At 35.0% G+C, this 26,132-nt stretch overlaps 1 protein-coding gene across 3 annotated transcripts in view; it reads left to right on the top strand.

Moving 5' to 3' along the window:
- The window catches only part of Ralgps2 (Ral GEF with PH domain and SH3 binding motif 2), a 126,829-nt gene extending 101,828 nt beyond the window's left edge, over window positions 1-25,001 (top strand). The window contains exons 11-21 of one of the 3 annotated variants that reach the window (XR_007212511.1): window positions 2,692-2,759; window positions 4,923-5,058; window positions 6,066-6,217; window positions 9,731-9,785; window positions 12,454-12,531; window positions 14,134-14,239; window positions 14,331-14,335; window positions 15,605-15,609; window positions 15,987-16,079; window positions 20,624-20,729; window positions 22,129-22,220. Coding sequence is in view for 2 of the 3 variants with exons in the window: in XM_048356769.1 (XP_048212726.1) it covers window positions 2,692-2,759; window positions 4,923-5,058; window positions 6,066-6,217; window positions 9,731-9,785; window positions 12,454-12,531; window positions 14,134-14,239; window positions 15,987-16,079; window positions 20,624-20,729; window positions 22,129-22,220; window positions 23,207-23,236 (916 nt within the window). In the remaining variant the exon portion in view is untranslated. Of the gene's footprint in view, window positions 1-2,691; window positions 2,760-4,922; window positions 5,059-6,065; window positions 6,218-9,730; window positions 9,786-12,453; window positions 12,532-14,133; window positions 14,240-14,330; window positions 14,336-15,604; window positions 15,610-15,986; window positions 16,080-20,623; window positions 20,730-22,128; window positions 22,221-23,206 lie in introns of those variants that run through there. The other 2 variants (XM_048356769.1, XM_048356770.1) reach the window with 2 other exon arrangements.
- The last annotated feature ends 1,131 nt before the right edge of the window (window positions 25,002-26,132 follow it).

Genomic DNA, 26,132 nt, shown 5'->3' with positions numbered 1-26,132 from the left:
TATTAAAAACATAAATTTGATGTCTTCCAAAAAAGACATATTTAAAATTTTTTGTCAAAGTAAAATTTTAATGTTTTTCAGAATTAATAAAAATATTTTTCTTACCCTTTTTGATTAATGATTATTAACTTATTCATAGGTTTCAGCAATCTTTTAAAAATTCTGTGGAACAGAATTAATCCTATTGAAAGATGAAAAATTATGAAAATCAGCTAGAAATTGACTTTTCTTCGAATATTAAATACTTAAAGAGGTTCTAAATGTGTTTAAATTTTATTAATGTTTGCAAACAACTTTATTGCCATTTTTATTCCTATCTCATAATATTAACTCTTTATAGTCCTATAGCAACTTTTATTTTATAAAATCTGTTTTTGTGTGTGCCACTACTGGGCTTGAACTCAAGAGCCCTGAGCTCTTGCTCAGCTTTTTAGGTTGCAGCTGGCACTCTACCACCTTAGCCATACCGCCACTTCCCACTTTTTGCCAGTTTCTTGGAGATAAAAGAGTCTCGTGGACTTTTTGCCTAGGCTATCTTCAAACCCAGATCCTCAGATCTCAGCCTCCTTCCTGAGTAGCAAGGATTATTATATGTGTGAGTAACTGACACCCACTTATAAAACATTTTCACATAGTTTATCACTTGGGTTGAATTGTACTAGGATTTGAAAAGGCCCTTACACTTGCTAGTAAGGTTCCCCACTGCTTGAGCCATACCTGCAGCCATAATTTTTTGTTTTTAGTTATTGTTCAAATAAGAGTCTCATAGTTATATCCAGGTTGACCTGGACTGCAATCCTCTATTTATGCTTTGCATGTAACTAAACTCACAGGTACATGCCACCACTTTTAGTTGCAGTACTTGAGATGGGGTCAGTCCTCCTGATCTCAGCTTCCTTAATAGCTAGGATTAGTTTGAACTACTGTGCCAACTCTAATGACCAGCTTTTTTTGTATGTGTCTGCCAGTACTGGGGCTTGAAGTCAGCTTTGTGCTCACAGCCAACACACTACTACTTGAGCCATGCCTCTAGCACTACTTTTTGCTGGCTAAAAGGACTTTCTGGCCAAGCTGGCTTCAAACCATGACCCTCCATGTCTCAGTCTCCTGAGTAGCTAGGGTTACAGTGATGAGCCACCAGAGCCCGGCTGATAAAATAAGACCCACTCAATGATGAGATTTTTTTTTTTAAGGCTGAAGTTCTTTCACAAATGTATTTCCCTCTGTTGTTTTTTTCAAATTTTTTACCACTTATTTTTCCATCTTTCCAGTTATCAGTTCAGGATTCATACCTAATATTTACATTTTGTCCAGTGAAATAGACAGCCATCTTAATACTTGTTGTAAGAATCTATTTTAAAATTCTTCATCTGGCTCAAGAAACTAAAATAATCTGAGCTGTATGTTTCTTCATGAGTAATGAATGAGTTTGTTATTGTTATTGTTGTTGTTTGCGATACTAGGGTTTTTTTTTTTGTTTTTTTTTTGGCCAGTCCTGGGCCTTGGACTCAGGGCCTGAGCTCTGTCCCTGGCTTCTTCCCGCTCAAGGCTAGCATTCTGCCACTTGAGCCACAGCGCCGCTTCTGGCCGTTTTCCGTATATGTGGTGCTGGGGAATCGAACCTAGGGCCTCGTGTATCCGAGGCAGGCACTCTTGCCACTAGGCTATATCCCCAGCCCGATACTAGGGTTTTAACCCAGAGCCTTGTTCACTGGCTTGTTTGCTTGCTTGAACAGAGTTCTTGAGCCACATCTCTAGCCTGACTTTTTGCTGGTTATTTTGGAGAGATAGTCTTTCAAACTTTTGCCCAGGTTGGCCTTAAATCATGAACCTTTTGATCTCAGCCTCCCAAGTAGCTAGTGCCTAGGTCAGAGTAATCTTAAAGATGGTTAAATCTTGCTGGGAACCAGTGGCTCATGCCTGTAATCTTAACTCAGGAGGCTGAGATCTGAGGATTAGGCAGGAAAGTCCATGACACTCTGAATCTAGAATTAACCACTGAAAACTAGAAGTAGTGCTGTGGCTCAAATGGTAATGTATTAACCTTGAGCAAAACAAAAAACAAAAACTCAAGGACAGCACTGAGCCCTGAATTCAAGCCCTAGAGACATTCTTCTCCCCTAAAGATGTTAAACACTCTGTCCTTTTCATTGAGAACTAATCTTATGGTCATTCTAGGAAATACTGAAGAGGTAAGAAAGACATCAAAATGTTTAACAACACAAGTAAGGGAAAAGGGGAAGGGGAAAGGTCAATAAAGAGGGAGAATGTAAAACTGGGGTACTGGAAGTAGCTTTATGGTTCAAGTGGTAATATGCTAGTCTTCAGCACAAACAACAAAAAAACCCTCAGAGACAGTGCCCGGGCTCTGAGTTCAAGCCCAGTACTGGCAGGGGGTTGGTAATAAATAAAAATAAAATTGAAGCACTTTTTATGTATATATGAAAACAGAATAAAGAAATCTGTTGAAATTGTCTTAAGAAGAGGCAAAGGGAAATGAGGGAAAATGAGGGGGGAAGGTTGGTGGGGTACATATGGAAAGGTGACAAGGAAACCTCCCTTTTATAATATATGCTAATAAGAAATATTAAACATAAAAAGCCACAAAAGTTTTCTATGCAGAAATACATGATTATAATATTATTTTATCAAATTATAATTACTGTATGTGTTTTCTTTTTTGAAATTCAGGCTGTCATTAAAGATAGAACCAGGAACAAGTACCCCACGTTCTGCTGCTTCCAGGGAAGATTTAGTAGGTCAGTGCATAGTTTCTTTCTCAGTACCAAATAATAATCCAAATAACTTCAAAGCAAGTAATTTCAAAGCACATCTTATATTATGTACAAAATTTTACTTTGGGTATTAAAATGTCAGTCCTTTCTGAGTGTTTTGGTTTTTAATTAAAAAGTTATTTGCAGGTTATTAATGCTTATTAAGAAATGCTGTCTAATCAGGGAAAACAGATACAACATGATAATAAGGATTTATAAATATTCTATTCATTTAAAATTATTAGTGTACTACACAGTGAAAGTCAATTACACTAGAAATTTATGCTATGTGGGAAATTGTATCTTCTATATTACTGAGTCAGTTTTAGTGGATTAATTTTAAGTTTATTTCAGTATTGGGACAAGGACTAAAATTATAAAAATCAAATCATAGTTCATGGGGCTGGGAATATGGCTTAGTGGTAGGGTGCTCACCTTGCATGCATGAAGCCCTGGGTTCAATTCCTCATTACCACATAAACAGAAAAAGCCAGAAGTGGTACAGCAGCTCAAGTGGTAGAGTGGGTAGCTTTGAGCAAAAAGAAAGCCAGGGACAGTGCACAGGCCCTGAGTCTAAGCCCCAGGAGTGGCAAAAAATAAAGTAAATCATAGTTCATGCTGCTGCTTTATAATGGGAGTTTATTTATTTGTGAGGGGATATTTATACCACAATTTTAAAATAAAAACAAACAATATTGAAAAAAATCACTCATTATTAAAGAAATATTGATAGGTACTTATTTAAATTGCTAATACAGACTGTCAAAATAACCTTCCTATTGTACGTTCTTTTTTTTTTTTTGGCCAGTCCTGGGGCTTGGACTCAGGGCCTGAGCACTGTCCCTGGCTTCTTTTTGCTCAAGGCTAGCACTCTGCCACTTGAGCCACGGCGCCACTTCTGGCCGTTTTCTGTATATGTGGTGCTGGGGAATTGAACCTAGGGCCTCATGTATACGAGTCAAGCACTCTTGCCACTAGGCCATATCCCCAGCCCCCTATTGTACATTCTAAATGTATTTGAGAGCTTATCTAATTAATATGATGAATCAAGGGAACAAATTTTGACAGTTTGGATGAGGAAGAGCCTTCCAAATAGAGGAAAATATTTTAATCTAAGGTCTTTTCCTCTTTTGGGGTTTCCTTTTCCTTTGATGGGGTCTGAACAGAAAGCATCACACTTGATAGACTGATACTTTATCACTTAAGCCATGTCTCCACCCTTGCGTTTTGCTGGTTATTTACCTGGGTTGCCCCCAAATTTGATCCTTCAAGTCACAGCCTCCTAAGTAGCTAGGATTGCAGGCATGTGCCACTGGCTCCCAGTCAAATGTAAATCCCTTAAATGTGCTTTTTATTTTGATTTTGTGAAACAGAGCCAGCTGTCCTGGAGTTCAAAGTCTTCCTCCTGTATGCAAAGCTGTATACTTTTGAGTTGTTTCTTATTCCCATAAGCTTGAATAATATCAGTACAGATAATAATTTTTGATACACCCTACATATTTTTTATGTAAGAGGAAGCTGAAACCATGAGTAAAGCAGCAGTATATAAGCTGAGTGCTAGTGGCTCATACCTATAACATAGATACTCAGGAGGTCTGAGATCTGAGGATCGTGGCTCAAAGCTAGTTTAGACAGGAAAGTCCATTAGACTATAATCTCCAATAAACTACTCAAAATAAACCAGAAGTTGAGTTGTGATTAAAATGGTAGAGCATTAATTAGCCTTGAGCAAAAGAACCTGGGGGGAGGGGGGGAAGAGGGGAGTGAGCAGTGTATAAAATCCAAAGCACTGAACCTAGGACTTGGAAGTCTTGGATAGTTAGTCTAGATTTTGTCCATGAGGTAAGATCCTGAGTAGGTACCTTCTAATTCTTCTGTCTCTTTGTATATAAACAGAAAATATATTTTACATGTAAGATAGATAGAAATTAATATAATTCCGTATGGTTTGAAATTCTGTGTTGTACACCTTTGACAGTAACTCATGAAGTTATCATCTTAAGTCAAGCAGAAGCAGACATTACTATTACCTTTAAATTTAAACCACACTTTATATTTTTATGTCAGGGTATTAAAAATAAAACAAACCTTTAAGACAATGTAAACATTCCTTCCCTTCCTCCCTCTCTGTTTTAATTGAATGCTCAGGTCCTGAAGTAGGAGCATCACCACAGAGCGGTAGGAAGAGTATGGCTGCAGAAGGAGCCCTACTCCCTCAGACACCTCCGTCCCCACGGAGCCTGATTCCACACGGACACAGGAAGTGCCATAGCCTGGGCTATAAGTCAGCATCTGAATTTTGTTTGTAGTTGGATTTATTTTGTATTTATTAGTAAATAAGTTCTGTATGTTTATTAAATAGAAAATAATGTTTTTGCTAATAACACTAGTAAAATATCTTCTTTGTCCACAGCATTTTATTTCTTCGTTTGCTTAAATTTATAAATGAGCTGTTCACAACACAGTGCCTTTATGAGGGCTTTGAGGGAAACAAGTGAACATTAAAGAGACCTATTATAAATTAAATTGGGACATAAATTTATCAGTAGTTTTCCTTTAAAGTCACAAACTTTCTATCTAAACAATTATCTTAACTAAGATAAATACTGAAATCCAAAGAGTTTCTCTCTTACTAAATATAAAGGAAAACTGGTTTCTTGTTGTTTGTTTTGGGGTTTTTTGTTTGTTTGTTTTCTGCCAGTGTTGGGGCTTGAGCTCAGGATCTGAGCACTGTCCCTGGCTTCTTTTTGCTCAAGGCTAGCACTCTGCCACTTGAGCCACAGCGCTACTTCTGGCCATTTTCTATATATGTGGCGCTGAGGAATCGAACCCAGGGCTTCATGTATACGAGGCAAGCACTCTTGCCACTAGGCCATATTCCCAGCCCCTGTTGTTATTTAACTTCATTACTTTCATAGTAATGTATTCTCAAAAGGTGGGTTGTGGTTTTTTGGGGGGAATTTAACAGTTCTCCACAAATGAATGTTAAAACAACTTTTTCATGGACTTGAGACTCTAGATGAAATTAAAGTATGTTTTTAGTTATATAAGTGGATATGATGATGTTTCCTAAACAATTTTCTTGACACAACTGTTTGAGTTCTTATAAAAGTTGAGAATTTCAGTATAGAAGATAAGTCTTATTTTTTTAATCTTCACATAGTTGTACAGCAGGGTTTCAGTTCAACCAGAAATCATTTCTATCTTGAATTTTTTCATATAAAAGTACCTTTTATATCATAAATTAGTAATATAGCAAAAGCTATGAAAAATATTTCTTTTTATTTCCAGTTTCATTCATAAAATGAACACAGCAGAGTTTAAGAGTGCAACGTTCCCAAATGCAGGCCCAAGACATCTGTTAGATGACAGCGTCATGGAACCCCATGCTCCATCTCGAGGCCAAGCTGAAAGCTCTACTCTTTCTAGTGGAATATCAATAGGTGAGAAATATTCTCTTAAAAGAGCGTTCCCACTTGTATAAGGTGAAAATTTAAACAAAACTCAGTTGAAAAAAAAAGTCATAGCCAGATATCAGTGGTTTGTACCTGTAATCCTAACTACTCTCAGGAGGCTGAAAGCTGAGGACCTTGATTGCGAGTCAGCCCAGGCAGAAAAGTCCATGTGACTCTGAACTGCAGTTGACCACAAAAAAGCCAGAAGTGGCTTAAGTGGTAGAAGGCTAGCCCTGAGCAAAAAAGATCTCAGAGACAGTGCCCAGGCCCTGAGTACAAGCCCTAGAACCAACAAGAAGAAAACAAGATAAAAAGAAAAACATCAAAAAAAGGATAAGTTGTTAAAGGAAACAATGATGAGAACAATAACATAGGAGAGGGGAAAGGGATCACAAATACCCACTGTCTCAAAGAAGAGGGAAATGCTGAATTATCAGTATTAGATACAAAAATGAGAATGAAAACACTGTGTTAGCATTCCTTCACTAAACAAATACCAAAGATAAATCAACTTATAAAGTGAAAGCGTTTATCTTGGCTCAGTTTTCAAGGTTTCAATTCACTATCAGTTGGCCCTCTTGTAGCAGATCTTGAAAGAAGCATATGACAGAGAAGGACTGCTTACCACATGGTCAGAAAAGAGAGAAAGAAGAGATTAGGGTCCCTTCATGCCCTCCATAGCCTAAAGACTAATTTCAGGCTGGAGGCCAGGCTTTTAGTAAATGAACCTTTGGGTAACATTCCAGATTCAAACTAACAAATTGGCATACAGCTCTAATCCCTGAACTTTGCAGAATAAGGCAGGAGGATCTCAATTAGAGGCCAGAATGGGCTATACACCAAGAGTGTCTTTTTTAAAAAAAAGTCAAAACAAAACAGAACTATAGCAGATGAGAATAGGGTTTTGACAGAAGACTTGTCAAGATAAAGAATACAAAGTCATTGGTAACCTTAAAGAAAAATTGCTTCATAGAATGGTAGAGACAAAGTCCTGATTTGAGTAATTCTGAAAGTGAAGTGAGCAAACAAAGATAGTTATTATGAAGGGGAGCAAAACATTGGACCCTACTAGAAATAAATAGATTTAATTTCATTATGAGAAAATATTTCCATACCATGCTGGTTTTGTTTTGTTTAAAAAAGAAAAGAATATCTTCCTCTGTGACTACTGGTTTGTTCAAACAACTAGGCCTATTACTAGTAATATGATCATTTCAGTATTGAAATTCCCATAGAAAGAGTTGGCAAAGAAGATTCATCTTAAACATACTGATTTTCTTAGCCCATGAGTGTCCCAAACTCTGAAAACAGCATTGCTTTTGAGTTATGGTACATTCGACAGTTGTTTATTCTGATGTTCCCCTTTTACATATATGCTACTGTGTTCTCAGCATGTATTAAGTAGCCTGTGTACAAATACAAGCTCAATCTAAAAATAATACACAGAATTATTTTGCAAAAAATTAAAGTTTTTTTCAGTTTGTTGTACTTAGGGAATCTAACATGCTATTTGAAACAAAAATTTAAATTACAGCATTTGGTTACAGCTTACCTTTAGTTCTTGGCTATACCATCTTTATATGATACAAAAGCTTATGGCATGCCAAATGCCTTGGAGAAGTTTTTATTATTATTATTAACAAACATTTACTTGTACAATATAATTGTTCATTACATTTCCATATCATACAGTATATCCTAATCAAACTTACCTCCTAACACTCTCTCAGCCCACTCTTGTTTGAAACTATTGTAACAAATTGCATTATTCTATTTTCATACACGCAAACAAACTACTTTGATAATATTCATCCTTATTTGTGTTTTCCTCTCCCACTAATACCCAAACCTCCCCAACCCATTAGAGCCTGTTTTACTTTCTTGTCATTTTTTTTTTAGTATTAACAGTACCAAAGAGGTTTTACACCATGGTATTTCAGATGTGTATATAATATATTTTGATCAGAATAATCCTCTCTATTGCTTTTTCTTTCTCCACCCACTCACCCTCTGATCAACATCTTCCATTGAGATTCATAGGAGAGGCAACTGATTTTTTTAATAGAACTAGAGTTTCAGTCTCTTATAGAACCATTGTTATACAAGTATGATGGAGAATTCAACCTGACATTAATCTTAGTTTTATTATTATTATTTTTTTTTGGCCAGTCCTGGGCCTTGGATTCCGGGCCTGAGCACTGTCCCTGGCTTCTTCCCGCTCAAGGCTAGCACTCCGCCACTTGAGCCACAGCGCCGCTTCTGGCCGTTTTCTGTATATGTGGTGCTGGGGAATCGAACCTAGGGCCTCGTGTATTCGAGGCAGGCACTCTTGCCACTAGGCTATATCCCCAGCCCAATCTTAGTTTTATTTAAAGCCAGAATTATCTTTAACTTTTTAACTAATCTTAAATTGTATTGGATTCTTCAAATTCATCCTCCTCATTAAAGTTTCTATTTGAAGACCATTTTAACTGATAACACAGCAACAAAGGAAAATTTTACTTTGTCTATAGCAAGTTTGAAAAATATTAGAGATTCTGTTTTTGGTTTTTTTTCAGTCTTGTTTCTAAAGACAAACAAATGAATTTCACCAAGCTTTTTGTCCTTAGGGTAGTACAGGTTTAAGTACAAAGTTAAAATATGTATACCTTGAACTTCTTGGGCTTCTGTAATTATTTTGTTCCTGAGTTGGGACAAACTGAAAAAATAAAAAATGTGTAATATACATTCTCTGGTAGAAATACTGTTTTTTGTTTTGATTTGTTTTTGGTTTTTTTCTGTGCTGGTCCTGGGGCTTGAACTCGGGGCCTGAGTACTGTCCCTAGTCTTTTGTGCTCAAAGTTAGAGCTCTACTACTTGAGCCACAGCTCCATTTCCGGCTTTTTTTTTTTTTTTGGTGTTAAATTGGAAATAAGAGTCTCAAGAACTTTCCTTTCCCGGGGCTGGGAATATGGCCTACTGGCAAGAGTGCTTACCTTGTATACATGAAACCCTAGGTTCCATTCCTCAGCACCACATACATAGAAAAGGCCAGAAGTGGTGCTGTGGCCCAACTTGGCAGAGTGCTAGCCTTGAGGAGCAAGAAACCAGGGACAGTGCTCAGGCCCTGAGTTCAAGCCCCAGGACTGGCCAAAAAAAAAAAAAAAGAACTTTTCCTGCTAGACTGGTTTCACACTTGATCCTTTGATCCGAGCCTCCTGAGTAGCTAGGATTATAGGCATGAGCCACTGGTGCCCAGTAGAAATAGCTTTTTAATGTAATAAACATAAGCTATAAGTAGGAATGAAAAAAAAAGTTACTTTGTTTCTTACCTGAGTCTTGTCAACTGTACTCAAATGTATTGCAAATAAACTTAACAGCAATAATACTAGAGAATAAGAATACATAAATGATGGACTATAATAAAGATTATCATTTTATGAGCACCAATGAGATTTTTTTTAATTATAAAGTGCAAACTGAAAAAAACAATATTGATGTCTCAAAAATTTTTTATTTTAGGTAGCAGTGATGGTTCTGAACTAAGCGAGGAGACCTCTTGGCCTGCTTTTGAAAGGTAAGAGAAATTATTTAAACTGCTTTGAATTTATTTTATCTTGTCTGAGAAGATATGGTAAGATGAATTTGAAGGAGCATTTATTACATGCCTCTAAGTAACTTAGGTTTCTTGCTACAGAAGAAGTTAGATGTTGATATTTAAGTCTAGGATTGTAAGTACTAAGAATGGCTCTTGGTAGTCTATTAATTTGGTTGGTGTCTTTACATGAATATTTTGAATTTTAAGTACATTTTATATTGACTTAAATTTTTTGATAAATTTAATGGGAACATTTCAATAATAACAGTGTACAAAATGAAATTATTATTTTAGGTCTTGGTGACTTAAGTAATTTTAAAACTCTTAGGGGAATCATCAACTTTATTCTCTAGTGCTTTGTCAAAGACAAAATGAGTTGGTAAATTTTAAAGTATCTGATGAATAAGGAAATTTGAATTTATGTGGTCATGAATTGAAATTGTTACAGAATATATATCATAATATCTTATAAAAAATACTATAATTTATACACTTTTCTCCTGTTATTTTGAGCTATAAAAGCCATCATCAGTGGGCAGAAACTTCAGTATATTGATCTTCAAATACAAATGTTGCTTAAGAGTGCATCAAAAAATTATGTACTTTTATCCAGATAATTATATCTCTGACTACTTCAGTACTACCATTCTTTGACTCATAAGATATTTAACTTCTTTTTTCTTTTTTGGTGCCATTACAGTGGCTTTGAACTCATGTCCTTGAGCTCTCACTCAGCTGGCACATATGAACCACACTTCCAATTCCAGACATTTGACTCTTGACCAAAAATTGCTCCATCTTGTGTATAAGATAAGCAGCTAAAGGGTTGGGGATATAGCTAAGTGATAAGTGCACTTGCCTAGCATGTGCAAGATTCTGGGTTTGATCCTCAGTACTACAAGGGAGTGGGGTGGGGCTAAGCAACAGGTAGTGTATTAAGTACTTAAAGCAAGCACTGTGCTACTAAGCTATGCCTCCAGCCCTTAACATGATTATTTAGATTAAATATCAATGTCTTATGTTTAGTTACATAACTCCTTATCAATCACTTTTTGATAGAAAACAATGTCAAATTGAATTCTCTTTGAATTGATTAATTTCAAGCTTTTAATTGAAAAAAATACATTATTGTTCCCAATGAAAGTACATAAAGATCTGTGACCATTTTATGATTAAGGTTTTATTCATGAGGTCTATATTTCATGTGCTTTTTAAAATCCTTTCTACTCTAATCATAAATGCTTCCATGTTCTTTTTGTTAGAGGATTCTTAAAGTTTTGTTTTACATTTTGTTTCTCTTCTAACCTTCACTTTTGTTCTCTTACTTGGGTTTACTTGAAAACATAAAAGTTGCATTAGATGTGCTCTGAATTTGTACAAATTATCTTTCCCCCTAAGAAAAAGTGTAATACCATCAGATCTTGATTTTATAGTGTATTGAAATTTTTAGATTGAAAGTATTAACAAGATTTTTGGTTAGATTGCTCAAGTTATGAATAACCCAGAATAGTATTGTGCTCACCTGTTCTCATCCCAGTAAGATACTTATGAAGGCAGTTGTTAATGATGTTGCCTTCACACTTCAAAACAATATTTTTTTGCATGACAAATGTCTTGCTTTGCAGAAATTTGCAGCCAAAAAAAAAAAGATGTGTTCTTGTGCCAAGTTTAAACAAGTAGCTTTTTGAGAACCTGTATGTGAATGCTTATTTCTTATTAAGTAAGATGTGAATTACAATTAGATCTAAAATACTATCTGTGGATAGTGAACTTGAAAATAATACTTAATTTTTTTGGTGGGCCGGGTTGGGGATGCAGATAGAGGGATCAAATACTGAGCTACTTCCTCAGCTCCCAAAAATCATACTCTGAATTTTAACACACCATGTTTCTCCTCTTATTTCCTAGGGAGACACCAGATACATCATTGCTTAAGTTGCTAAAATAATTCTCTTGTTTTTAGATATCATTTGTCACCAATGCCACTTTGGCTTTTCCCTGGCAAAGAAGTATCAGTGTTTCTGTGTGTGTGTACACATGGGCGGGTTGGCATGAATTTATTTCCTTTGTAAAGCATAACATTTCAGTTTGGATAAAACACCATTCATAACCATCCTGATCATTTATTGGCTTTCTGAATTCATGCTGAAATAAAATGACTAAATTGGTTATTTAATTTTCCTCCTTTATTAAAAAGTCTTTGATTTACAATCAAAGATAGAGGTTTTCCTCCTTTGTTTTAACTTTAGAAGCCATGTTGCTTTTAGGTGTCTTCATAGGGACATATAATAAAAATAACTTGCATATTTAAACTGGAATCCCAGAAATAAAATAGAGACAAAGGTTTTTTCATTGTTTTCACATTTATATAATTAGCCATAAATTTACTCTTTAATTCTTTTAGCAGATTTATGAAAAATAAGAGCATGTGTAACTGTATAGAATATAGTGAATACTATATCTGGAGTCAATAACTTTGAGAAACTTTTTGCATGCTTCAAAAAAGAAAGAGGAACTATTATGTACTGTCCTTTCGTAAGATTTAGAAAGCTATATTGCACAAAAAAACAGTGTACTATTCTAGGTATTTATGATTTTGTGAATAAAAGTATATGTAATACATACAATTTATAATGGAATCCAACAGGAACAGATTATACCATTCTCTCGGCCCGGTGACAAGAGTGGCACGAAATGGCTATCGAAGCCACATGAAGGCCAGCAGGTACAATTCCCCTGCAAATCAGAGGGTCTCAGAACTCTCTTTGGTGTTGGTGATTTGCTTATATGGGTGTGGTCTGACATTATCTCTATTCTTTCTCAACTAATTGATTTTAAAACAAACTACCCACAAATCTTCTCTTCCAAGATTTAATATAGAAACAAATTTGAGCTATCTTTTATCCACAGAGCTAATTGCTAAAAACTTACATCTTTATATTACATTTTCCAAATGCTTCCAAGTTGGTGGTTTTTTAACTGCATAGGTCTTTCAAATGTTGGTAGTCATTGGATGATCAGTTAATTCTTGCAATATGTTTATTTTCAGTTTGTTTTCTTAAAGAATTTTTTCAGATAAACCATAGAGTTTAGACAAGTGTATTTCATCAAATAGTTTTATGTATTTCAACTCATGTTCAGTTCTTCATCTAGTTGAACTGTCTCCTTTTCCTTTCATATTACCAGTAGAAGAAACTAAGATGGATTAATTGAGGGTGTAGCGATCAGTAACCAGTTCAGAATATACCAAAGTAGTAGAAAGCAAACTCGACTGGTGTCTGGATCTTCTTGAGCATACCTCCCTGAATATGAAAAGCTTTTATATGAAATCTCTAGGTTAAGTCACTTTGAAGACACCTAAATAATCATAAACGGATAAACTGGAAAACTTCTGTTTTTCTTTGCTGCTGTAGGAATTCTACATCTCATCAAATCACCAGTGATTATTATTTTTATAATGTATTTGTTTTAATTGGTTCATGTTTTGTTTTAAACATAGGCTTTTAGTTGGGAAACGTTTTAAAGTGGTTATTGTGTGATTTTTTTTAAAGATCTATGGAAAGGGATATCTTGATCTTGTTAGGTCATAATTGAACACGTACACATTAGCAGTATTTAAATGTCATTAAAACTCATTGTAAAAAGCCAGTTTTGAAAAATGTTACTGCTTTTGCTTTTTTTTTTTAACCTGTTCTACAATTAAAATAAGCATGAATTGTCTTTTTTTTCCTTTCTGGTCTTTTGCTGTTTTCAGTTTTATATACTTAATAATTCTAACAAATAAAATCATCTTTCCTACCAGGACTTAAAATTTCTAGTGGGGGAAAATAAAGTTAAAGTAATGATGCAGTATGGCATGTTAAGAAGACAAAACCAAATTTAGTTATTATACTTGTTCAAATAAACAGTAGTGTCTTTTTAACCATCTTCTGATTTTAATAGCTTCCTAACTTTGACAGCTTATAAATTTCAAATCAATAAACATTTTAAATTGTCATTGTCTTCTTGGCTCTGGAAAAAATAGTAAAGTTCTTAAATTAAGAATAATATTTAAGGGCTGGGGATATGGCCTAGTGGCAAGAGTGCCTGCCTTGTATACTTGAAGCCCTGGGTTCAATTCCCCAGCACCACATATACAGAAAATGGCCAGAAGTGGCGCTGTGACTCAAGTGGCAGAGTGCTAGCCTTGAGCAAAAAGAAGCCAGGGTCAGTGCTCAGGCCCTGAGTCCAAGGGCCAGGACTGGCAAAAAAAAAGAATAATATTTAAGTATTTAGAAAGACTGTAGGCAAAAGCTCTAACTGGTGTTTTTCTTTACTTTATTTGTAGTTCTGCAGAATCAGAAGATTTGGCAGTACATTTATATCCAGGAGCTGTTACTATTCAGGGTGTTCTCAGGAGGAAAACTTTGTTAAAAGAAGGCAAAAAACCTACAGTAAGATTCCAATACATTAATTTTAATACACGTCTAGGAATGAGAATGCATATAAGACACTAAAAAATAGTAAGTTGAAAGAAAAGATAAGAAAAAGTAATACACTTTGATGTAATTTAAAATGTACATTTTCGTATTCTATCTATGGAGTAGATTTCAGCTAAATCCTTTATGAAGTGTGTTTACATAAAGACAGTCCTGTACCTCTCCTTACCCATTAAGGTAAACTTACACAAAACATTAAGAGAACTTCACTAGGAAATATTATAAGGGTTGGGCATGATGGTACATGCCTATAATTTCAGCTATTTTAGGGCCATGGTTTGAGGCTAGCCACGTCAAAAAGTTAGTGATACCTCATCTCCACAAATAAGCAGGTGATGGTGGTTCACACCTATGATTCTAACTATGTGGGAGGCATAAGTAGGAGGATTATGGTCAAAAGTCAGCCCATGGAGAGAGACATGACTGTCCAAAAATAACTATACCAAAAATGAACTGGTAATGTGACTCAAGTGGTAGAGAGCCTTCCTAACAATCATGAGGCCCCAAGTTCAATACCCCAGTACCCCAGTACAGGAAAGGAGGAGAGAAGAAAGGGAAGATGGGTTATTTAGAAGTACAGGATTAACAGGGTACATGTATTTGAGGAAAATTACTTAGTGAAACAAAGCTTTTTGTGTGTAACAAAGTTTGTATTTCCCAGTACCTGTTATAGTAGTTTACTATAGTATGTAATTTTCTCAAATAACTGTATATGGCTTATCTAATTAAATATAAATCCATCCACACTTAAACCTCTTGAAGATAGGAAGGTTTCTTAAAATACAGAAGTGGTTTCTATCTAATTTTACTTTGCTCTTACAGCACATACAATTAAGAATCTGTACTAGACCATACAGTGAACTCATAGCATGCCCATTGAGTCATCACTGTACCCATTGTGTGCAGTGAACAAGATGACAGTGTGACTGCTTCATGTATATACATTCCGCTGAGTAGAATCAGAGAAGGAAGCCTTTTAAGATGGTGTGGTAGCAAGGCATTTGCATTGCAAACTATGAAAGCTCTTAGCTTTGTACAGTTCTAAAGACCAAGACCCTAGAGAGCCTGTGTAGTTGAAGTATGTAAAATGAAGGTAGTAGAAGAAATAAAGTCAGAGTAGACTTGATTGTTGATATTTTACATGCTGTATAAGAGAAATAATGGAAATGAAGATAACTTCTGGGTTTGAGGGCTAAATTTAAGTTGATGTTGGGAACATTATTTTGTTTATAGTTCCAAGTTTAGTTTGACTAGCGGTACTATCAGTTTGACTTGAAGTATAGTTCACAAGTTAAGTAAAGGGGGATGGTATGGTATTAGACATAGTGATTTGGGAGTCATTTGCATACAGCTAATAATCTCAAACTTAAATACTTATCTATGAAGAAAGTGTCACTGGGGAAAGAGAATGAGTTCTTTGAAGCATCAAGTCAGCTGTATGTATGAATAGATGTAAAGTAAAACCTAAGGAGCTTATTATCCCAGTTTTCAAGTTAAAGTACTTGAAGAAAGTTAAGCAATGCTATTAGCTGAAAGTAATAGATATATTTCAGATGAAAGATTTAAAAAATGCTACAACTCTCTAAGTAGTAGCTAAGGAGTGGGTCATTGTCACTAAGAAGGTAAACTGAGAAGCCAGTAGCATTTTAATATATGTTTTATAATATGAATATATTACATTCATGTGTTTTATAATCTCCAGGTAGCATCTTGGACAAAATATTGGGCAGCCTTATCTGGAACACAACTTTTTTACTATGCTGCCAAATCTCTGAAGGCTACAGAAAGAAAACATGTGAGTATTCCTCCCCAGATTTCAGTACTAGATCACAGCCTCTTCTTCATGGTTGTAAAGAAAATAGTCCTAATAGAAGGCAAGAAGGTTTTATTCCATACAGTAAGACAGAAATTTTTACACTTATTCTTGATACAAATAGTATAATGGAATCATTTTTATTTAGTAAGACTATTCCAAGGAATTCTTGGAGTAATAACCTTTATGCTTTTAGGTCTCTTTTGAATATCATTCTTCTATAGCAAATGTCAAAAACACATTACAAATAGCCTGACATCAGTATCTTTCCAGCCCTATGACTTTTCTCATTCAGAACATGTTTCAGAACTATTATCTTTTAATCTCAGTTCCTAATAAGTAAAGTGTGAAAAACTGGGACCATAAAGTTCTTTCTACCCCAGTCTCTGCTGCAGTAACACTTCCAGTAATGAAGAAGAATGAGAGTGATTGCTGTAGGGTGCTTTCTTGTGCTTCATCTTAAAAAAAAAGCTCCCAGTGTTCTTTTTCTGTGTAGAATATTGCTGTAATTTCTTGCATGTTATTTTTACATGTCAGTGATAATCTTTAAAAGGAAGAAAAATTTCCTGTGCTTCATTAACTAAATCACATAGAAGAAGTGGAGCCTGTGGGTCAGTGTTAGAATGCTAGCCTTGAGCAAAAAAGCTAAAAGACAGTGCCCAGCCTGTGAGTTCAAGCCCCAATACCAGCACCCCCCAAAAAAAATCCTTTGAGAGGAATTTTAATTCTAGACCAAGTATTGGGGAAGGACAATTAAATGGCATGCCACACTAATGTAGAGTGTAAATCCTCTTAGTACTTACAAACTTTGCTAATGACACTGCCTAATTTAGAGAAGCTCTGCTCACAGTTTCACCCTTTAATCAAACCAAAGTTGTAGAAGAGGATGTTTTTGGTTTAAATGTAGGAAATGCCATTACATCACATTGCCTACTTTATCAGTGTTCCCACTATGTCTCACAGTCCTAGGTTTCATATTAATCATTACTCACCTTTAGGATGTTACTATTTCCCAAATTAATACATTGTGGGGGTGGGATTATAGACTTTCTGGAGTATTTTTTGTTAGTTTGCTTTTCTGGTTTTAACTTTTTAATTGTTATTATAAAGGTGATATACAGAGGGTTTACAGTTACATAAGTCATATAAAGAATACATTTTTATTTAGACAGTGTTACTACCCTTTCCTGGAGTTTTAGTGCAGTAGATTGAACCCAGAGCCCATGAGCTATACCAGTTCCTGGAATCACTTTTAGTTTTTGTTTTGTTAGAATGGCTGCTAGTGAGACCAGCTCTCACTGTGTAGTCCACGCTGGCCTCAAACTCAAGATATTTCCCCTCAGCTTCTCAAGTGCTCATTTTACAGCTATGTATCATCATGCCAGACTAGAATTATATATTCTTAGGAAGTGACTTTTTTCCTTACTATTATAATTGTTTACATAACTCCTGTATTGATATGAAAAACTGCAATCATAGAGACCCATTCTGTGCATATTGATTTTTGTACTCTGGCTATTTTATGTAGTCAATATAATTTAAAAACATGACAACATATTTGCAGTAATAGCAGTAGACATATACTCTGAAATTTTACTAATTTTTTTGTTTGGTTTTGCTTTTTTGCCAGTCCTGGGGCTTGAACTCATGGCCTGAGCACTGTCCCTGGCTTCTTTTTGCTCAAGGCTAGCACTCTACCACTTGAACCACATTGCCACTTCTGGCTTTTTCTATATATGTGGTGCTGAGAAATTGAACCCAGGGCTTCATGTATACAAGACAAGCACTTTACCACAAGGCCATATTCCCAGCCCTAAATTGTACTAGTTTTATTGAAACATTTTGCATTGATTGTCCCTTGTAGTTAGTATTACTATACACCCTTTGCCTTAAAGATAAGGAGCAAGTTATTTCTCACATAACCACTTCAAGATAAATTTTGGCAGGATGTCACTTAGACATAGTTTTTGGGGTGGTTTTGTTTTTTTGTTGGTCCTGGGGCTTGAACTCAGGGCTTGGGTGTGCTCAAAGCTAGCACTCTACCACTTTGAGCCAGAGCTCCACTTCATGTTTTTAGGTGGTCAGTTGGAGATAAGAGTCTCATGGACTTTCCCGCCTGAGCTGGCCTTGAACTGCCTGAATGGCTAAGATTACAGGCATGAGTCACCAGTGCCTGGCAAGACATAGTTTTAATTTGAGAGCATTTTAGAAAAACTATAAATGAATTTGTCCTATAATACACATGTTATGTACTGTTTTATGTTTGACACTGCTACTTGTGCCTACTAATATGCTAATAGTATAGTTTGAGATATCTTATGAGGTTTCTGATAAATAGGTAAGGTATATGAGTTAATTTCTAAATTGGAGTATAGTAGTTTGTAAGGAAATAAAAATGAGAGCCGGAAAAGCCAGTCTTTTCTAGTTGAACCAGAGTAGAAAGCATAGGGTTTGGTCTGTGTCTGTATTTGGTATTGCTTTTGAAATGAGAAGTGATAGGGTACAGTACAAAAAGCTGTAAAGAAAAAAATTTTAATATAATTAAGGTGTTGCACAGACAGGTTACCATTTCATGTCAGATAATAAATACGTCTTTTTTTTTTTGACGTCACCCCTTCCTTTGCTTTCCCCCACTTTCCCCTCCTATCCCTGCCCATAAGTTACATAGTTCATTTTCCAAATAGTGTATACTGAATAACATGATTGCATTTGTTCACCCTTCTTCTCTCCCTCTCACCTCCTTGGCCTCCCAAAAAAGAAGAAAAAGAAAAAACAAATAATACCACTAACAACAACAATAAAACCCATGCTTCACTTCCTGGAGTTTGTTTTGATAGAGAAAAAAATATTTTAGTTGGTTTAAAAGTTAAAAAACAATTGTAAGAAAATATATACTGTATATAGCAAGATATAAAGAATTGAAATTATTAATAGACATAGTAATACAATACCTATATTATGTTCTTGCCTGATCTGAGTCTTATGACTGAGACAATTAGATTCCTGTTGTGCAGCACTAAGCTAACTGGCCTGGATTCTTCCAAAGATCAAAATTTGTCAGGTAGTATAGAGGTAGGAGATGGGACTCTTGGGGATTGAAAGCTACCTGACAACTAACACAGTGCATCTATCTTGGTTGAATCCTGGGGTTATCATTTTACTATTCTGAAAAAAAATACGCCTTTTTTTCCTTTGGAGGTAAGCTTGGGAAGATTGGCTGGGAGATGATTTTGTTATGTCTCCATTTTTAAATGTTTAAAAATTGAGCTGGGATGTAGCTCAGTGGCAAAGCACTTGCCTAGCAAGTGCAATGTCCTAGATTCGATCCCCAGTACCAAATAAATAAATAAATAAACCATACTGCTAGGCATAATGGTATAGTACGAGCACTGGGAGGCAGAGATAGGTTGGTAAATTCAACACTAACTTGGGCTACATAGAAAGACCCTGTTTCCAAAAAGACATTAAAAGTATACTCATTCAAATTTTACCAACATTTGAAAAAGAAATTATGTTATGCCTTCCATGAATCTGTTTTTTTAAAAAGGGAAAAGGGGGAATCAATGGGTAAATATAGATGTTATATAAAAATTACCAACTTTACTTAAGCTATCAGAATTTACAGGTACCATTGGCTCATGCCTATAATCCTCACTACTTAGGAGGCTAAGAATGGGAGGGAGGTGGTTTGAGACCAGCTCAGGCAGAGAAGTTTACACAACTCCCCAACCCAGAGCTGGGCACAGTAGTACATGCCTGTTATTCTAAGTACGTGCTAGGCTGAGATTTGGATGATTATAGTAATAAGCCAGCCTAGGCAAAAAGTCCATAAGGATTCTCCTTCCTAAATACATGATTTAAAAATAATATTCCTAATATCCCTTTTCTGAGAAACAAGTATGAATTATCTGACAACACTGCTGGATTATTAAATCAGTAGGTTTAACAAATATCTCTTTAAATGAATGTGTATTCCCCATATGAGATAATTGAAACTAGGAAAAGAACAGAGGATTTTATCAAACTCACCATCAGACCTTGATCTTTAGGAATGGAATATAGGGTGTAGTGATGAAGAGTTAAAACTGAGTAAATTCTAGAAAGTAGGAGGCTACCTAAAGAGAGCATGTTAGATGCATCTTAGTAGTAAAAGATCTGAAGCTGACCTGAACTAGCATGAAATCTCAAATCTCATCTCTAATTAGGAGGAACTGAAAAAAACCACTTACCATTTTTCTTTTCTTTTCTTTCTTTTTTTTTTTTTGCCTGTCCTGGGCCTTTAACTCAGGGCCTGAGCACTCCCTGGCTTCTTTTTGCTCAAGGCTAGCACTCTACCACTTGAGACACAGCGCCACTTCCAGCTTTTTCTATATATGTGGTGCTGGGGACTCGAACCCAGGGCTTCATGTATACGAGTCAAGCATTCTTACCACTAGGCCATATTCCCAACCCCAGTATCATTTTTCTTATTCAAGAATTAACCATAAAACTCACTATCTTTTCACTAATTTTTCTTTTCATCTCAGTTCAAATCAACATCAAATAAGAATGTCTCTGTAGTCGGATGGATGGTGATGATGGCTGATGACCCAGAACATCCGGACCTCTTCTTGTTGACGGACTCAGAGAAAGGTGAATTATTAGAAATAAGAATTAGAAATAAAGTACTGTGTATGCATAACTTTTTGGCAAGCCCAAATTTAATTGGAATACTAAACAGAAGAAGTGCTTCTATAGTTTTACCTTTGGGGAACTATTTTCAAAACATATTTCAATGAACCAGTGTCTTTATAGCTTATTTTCTTTACCACTTAGGTATAATCTTGAAAATTGAAAGCTCAAGTAATTCCCAGAAGGATAATAATAGGTGGTAGAGGTAGAGAATTTGGGACTCTAGCCCATTGTTACTTAAAATTTTCAGGAAGTATACCCTTAAATAATAGATTGTTGCTTAAATAACTTTTACTGTTACTTTAATTGGTTATTTGGCTCAAATCTCTTTATACATTAATTTAAATACTTTACATATAACAGAAAATGATGAGTCCCATAATTGGCTACTATTAGAGTTTATGAAGTAAATGAGAAAAACTGGAGAGTGAGCTATATATGATCACATCTTACCTCCTGACCTCTTTATCTTCTGTGGACATCACAGGGACCACCAGAACAGTATCTGAAGTAGTTGCTGCTATTTCTTTGTATCAACTGCTAGCCGTTAGCAAGCACCACAAAGGAGGCCCAAAAAGAAATGCACATCTGCCTAGAGTCCTTACTATAGCAATTCACAATTTTTATAGTCAGGTTCTGAGTCACTTGAATGCAATATAAAAGAGGGGGGGGGGGGAAAACCTGGGCACTGAAGACAAAGTTAAACTTAAAAGCAAGAACAGTACATGAATGTTGGTTTATTTTCTACATAACTTAATATATGCAGCCAAATAAAATGCTTTTATATGAATTATTTTTGAAATATACCAAATGAGAATCTATATAGGAGCTACTATGAACACCAGGTAATTTCTAATTTCCTAAAAGAGAAAAGATGTCTCCAGGGAGCCCACAGAAGAACTGGAAATCTACAATAAGCTTAGCCAGTGTATTGTAACTAAAGGCTAAAAGTATAGCTAATGTTTATTAACTGTATTGGAGCATGTGAAAACTTAACATTAACATGTAATACTTATGTTAAATAGTATTAACAAATATTTCACATTATATAGACAAGTCTAGAGAAACCATATAATTATTTTACTTAGATACCATTTCTAAAAACATTTAATCCATAATTTTTTCTCGTTTAAAAGCAGTAAAACAGTGGCTGTGGCTTTCTGAATATGAATATAAGATAGCATGTTAATGTTTTGCATATAGACAAGTGTTTGTTCTTACTGGAAAGTCAAGTGGTAAATGAATAGAATTCTGAAACTGAGAACTCTAGACATACACACAACTCTGTAATATCTGACAGTTTTAATGTGGCATAGTCCCTTAATTTTTATTATTTTCCACTTGCTTTTTATAACTTTAGGAAATTCATACAAGTTTCAAGCTGGCAGTAGGATGAATGCAATGCTGTGGTTTAAACATTTGAGTGCAGCCTGCCAAAGTAACAAACAACCGGTAAGCATTTTTCTTAATTCTTAGCATAACCTATAACTTGGGAATCTATTGAAAAGTTCCAAGAAAAGTAAGTAAACACATTTTCTTTCCAGACAGGTTTCATAGCTATGTAGTTTAGGCCGGCTTGGAACTCACAATGGTAGCCAGTCTTCTCTCAAACCTGCAAACCTCTTGCCTCAGCCTCCCTAGTGCTGAGATTACAGGGTATAACCCCATGCCTGGTTCACTAGATGAACTAGGAAAATGGTGTGGGGTTTTTTGTCCTGATAGCACCAATCTTTGAGACATGAAGCACATTTTAATAAGGATGTAGACAACAAACAAAATTTCAAAAGAGTTATACAAAATAAAATACAGAAACAACTTTAGGTAAAGTGTACAGAGGAACTGTCTCAAAAATGAGAATATTTTCTTGAATTGTAGAAAGGAACAGGACATGTGAAGATGAGGATAAAAGGCAGGAGCTATAGTATTTAGGCCACAAAGGCAGCTGGCATTATTGATAAAGTATAGCCCTGTTAGAACATAACACTGTAATAAAAAGTATTCTAGTTTATCTTAAATCTGATTGATCAAAAACTAAAAGTGGGTTACTATATTTTCGGTGAATTCAGACTTACTATGTTTTTGTTTTACTGGCAAAAAAAAAAAAATCATCTGTTGGTTTTCAAAATGTGCCCATAGCCATTCATTGTAATATAATGATGAAATAGACTATGTCAAGCAGTTTTTCTGGAATTTTCCCCAACAACAACTGTGCTTAAATTTTTTCATTAATTTATTCCTGTCATTAGCCATATACTAAGATTCTTGTGATTCTTATACACACTGCTATATATCCATTTGAAAGAGCTTATTAACTTATATCCATAATTTTCTCTTATTATTTGTAAATACTGAAATTTCTCCTGAGTAATATTCAAGTCTAAAAAGATTTGGGCTTGCCTAAACAATCTTGAAACAGTTTGTAATCGTTAATTTTGTAGGTTCCAACAAACTTGATGACTTTCGAGTAAAAGCCTGAGAAAGTAGAGGTAAATCGTTGGGACCTGAGGAAAGAGCGCCAGCCGCAAACCACCCTGTGCCAGGAAGAGCCCTGAGCTGCATCTCGGCCTTTGGAGTTCTGAACCAAAAAAAAGCACTAATTTCAGGGAATGAAGTGAGATATTCCCAGAGAACAACTTGGAGTTGCAAAAACAAAAACAAAAAACTGCCATAAACCATGCTTCTTAACTCTGAACTGACCTGTGGAAACCACTGCCTTAAAAGAATGAAAGGAAAACCAACATGAAACACCAAATAGTGTGTGTGAATCTTCTGGCGGTGCTGTGCTTGGAATAGATTGTAGCTAAGTTGCATTTCTTTTAATTTTGTACTAATTTTGCAGGGGGAACCACCTTTTTAATACACTTTAAAAAAGAAAAACGTATTTCTTAGGGACATATAAGAAGCTGGTTTTGAACTGCAGCTGACATGTTTAATTTAGTAGGGACTATACCAGCAGCCCACCTGTAGTGTGTGCACTCTCCTTTGTTTTCTCACAGCAAGAGTGTAAGAATGGGAAATGTTAATAAGTCATATAAGTTATCATGGTTTGGTTGGGACAAGGGGCTTGTTTGTTTTGTTTTGGGTGAGGGAAAATCTTTTTAAACTCTAAACTTTGGAAATTAGTACCATATATGAAACATTATTTCCACAAGAGACACAAAAGCTGAGTGTTCATATGCCAGAGTATTTTTAAGTAGGCTCCAGAAAACATGGTTGTTTCTAACTAAGGTTAATGTTTAGCTTCATTTATGAAGTCTTTGTTGGACTATAGATCTGCTTAGTAGAAAACTATAATCCCAAACTATTTTCCTGAGATCTTAGAATAATTAGATTTTTATTTTCAAGTTAATTCAATTATCTCTTGTAATCACAGATAGTTTTGTTTTGTTTTTTTATCATCAAGGGTGATACAGATATTTTGCCAGGATACTTTCTTTTACAGTGTTTAATGTGCATAATGCCAGAGTTATTTTTGTATTCATTCTTGTTCAGGATGAGAGTTAAGACCTATTTGTGTAAAAGATGCTTCAGATATGTATTTTACCTTACGGATAAAAGCATTCTGAATTTTGAGGATCTAGGAATTTAAAATATCAACCCTTTCCTCTTTTACACAACTCACCATAAACATACCATTTTTCTGAAAGCTCACTGTTGGTCTCTGACATAAACCATATTTTTCTGTAATTGACCAAGCCATTTTGAGTCTATGCAATAATACATTTAATGTCTAAAGTAAGTATTGACCTTAAGAAGTTTTAAAGGCGAGATACCTGAGTTTTTTTTAACAAGAAATAACTCTTGAATAGACTCTGTGTTAAATGTTACAAATTTGTAAGGCATCATAAATTTTACTAATGGCCCAGAGTAAGAAATGTTTTTGACTGATACCTACTAATAGACTTCTCTTATTTTCAGTCTCACATAAAATTTTCATACTTTTTAAAAATTGCAAGTATTTTAGCCTCAAGTCCATTAAACATCAGTAGAAAATATTGCATATACAATAATTAGCTAAGACTCTATCCAAAGAAAAATAAGAATTTTTTTTCTGAGTGTTTTTGATTTAAAGAGTTCAAATATGTTTCTCATATAACAATTAGAAGAAATACAGTTTCCAGGTTTTAGTGATGGAGGCTGGAGAGGCTACACAGTATGCCTATGCTGAATGATTTTTCAGTGTTCTATGCTTAACCCATGTTGGGTACACATAGAAAGACACCATCTGCATAACCAGCAGTATTAGTGTGCAAACCTTGTACATCTTTTGTTTTGCATTTTTTTAAAGTTCCTTAATTTGATTATTCTTTTTAGAAATAACGTTTTTGATAGTATATATATATGCTTTTTACAAAATATTGTGAATTAGAACCCTGTGGATTTTTTTTGGTCATGAATAAGCTAAGGTGTAGATACATTGTAAGTTAACCATATCTATAGAGATAGGTAACTGAAAGTCAGAGCCTAACATTAACCATTTTGCCAAAGAGCAAGCACTAAGATGGGAGGTGTGTTTGATATTTTCAAGCTCTTAACATTAACAGTTGCTTTATAGGGTTCAAATTGGTTAACCAGTCCATAGATTAAACTAACAGTTCAGTAGTAATCTTCATTTTCCTTTTTTTAAATTTACTCATTCAAAAGATTAGCTATTGCATTCTGAGATTATTTTATCATTTGAAACAAATTGGAAAAAGTGAGAAATTAATAAGTGTGGGTTAGGGTTTCTTTTACTCTATAATTCAAAGAAAATATAAGTCACCAAGTTATATTAAGTATTTTCAGTAGCTTGCTACCTGAAGGATAAATCCTCCCTTCAGCTGAAAATGAGTGACCCAGAAGTTAAAAATTTCCTAGGTAAGAGGAACTTACTCAGAATTCAGTTGTAATTTAAATAGCTAGTTTATGAACATATTGATTGGCATGTTATATATGCTGATATGGTAAGTGTACATATAAAATAAACTACATAATGACTTTCCTAAGCACTATTTTGTTTCATACCCTGTTTTCAGGTTTTATTTTTCAGAATATTATCTTTCACTAAAAGTTCTAAGAATTGAATTGATCAAACACATCTTCCTATTCTATTTTCTTCAGTTTATAAATACTGTTTGTGTAAGCATTGCAAAAAGGGATCCAAAAAAATTGAGTTTGAGTGTTGTTTTTCTTCTCCCTCAGCATAGGCTTCAAGTATAACTTTTTCCGTGTGAAAAATTCTACACAACTATTACACAACCTTCTGTATAAAGAGTGTTGATATATTAGGTCTTTTTGTCAAGAATTGGGGTGCTTATAGCTGCAACATTTCAATAAAGTGGCTTTTCCATCTTCTAGAAGATTAACAAAAGAGCACAAGAAGCA

The sequence above is a fragment of the Perognathus longimembris genome, chromosome 11, assembly GCF_023159225.1.
Source record: "Perognathus longimembris pacificus isolate PPM17 chromosome 11, ASM2315922v1, whole genome shotgun sequence".
Lineage (NCBI taxonomy): Eukaryota > Metazoa > Chordata > Mammalia > Rodentia > Heteromyidae > Perognathus > Perognathus longimembris.
Note: the sequence above shows the minus strand (reverse complement) of the source record. Positions and strands in the feature narration are given on the sequence as shown.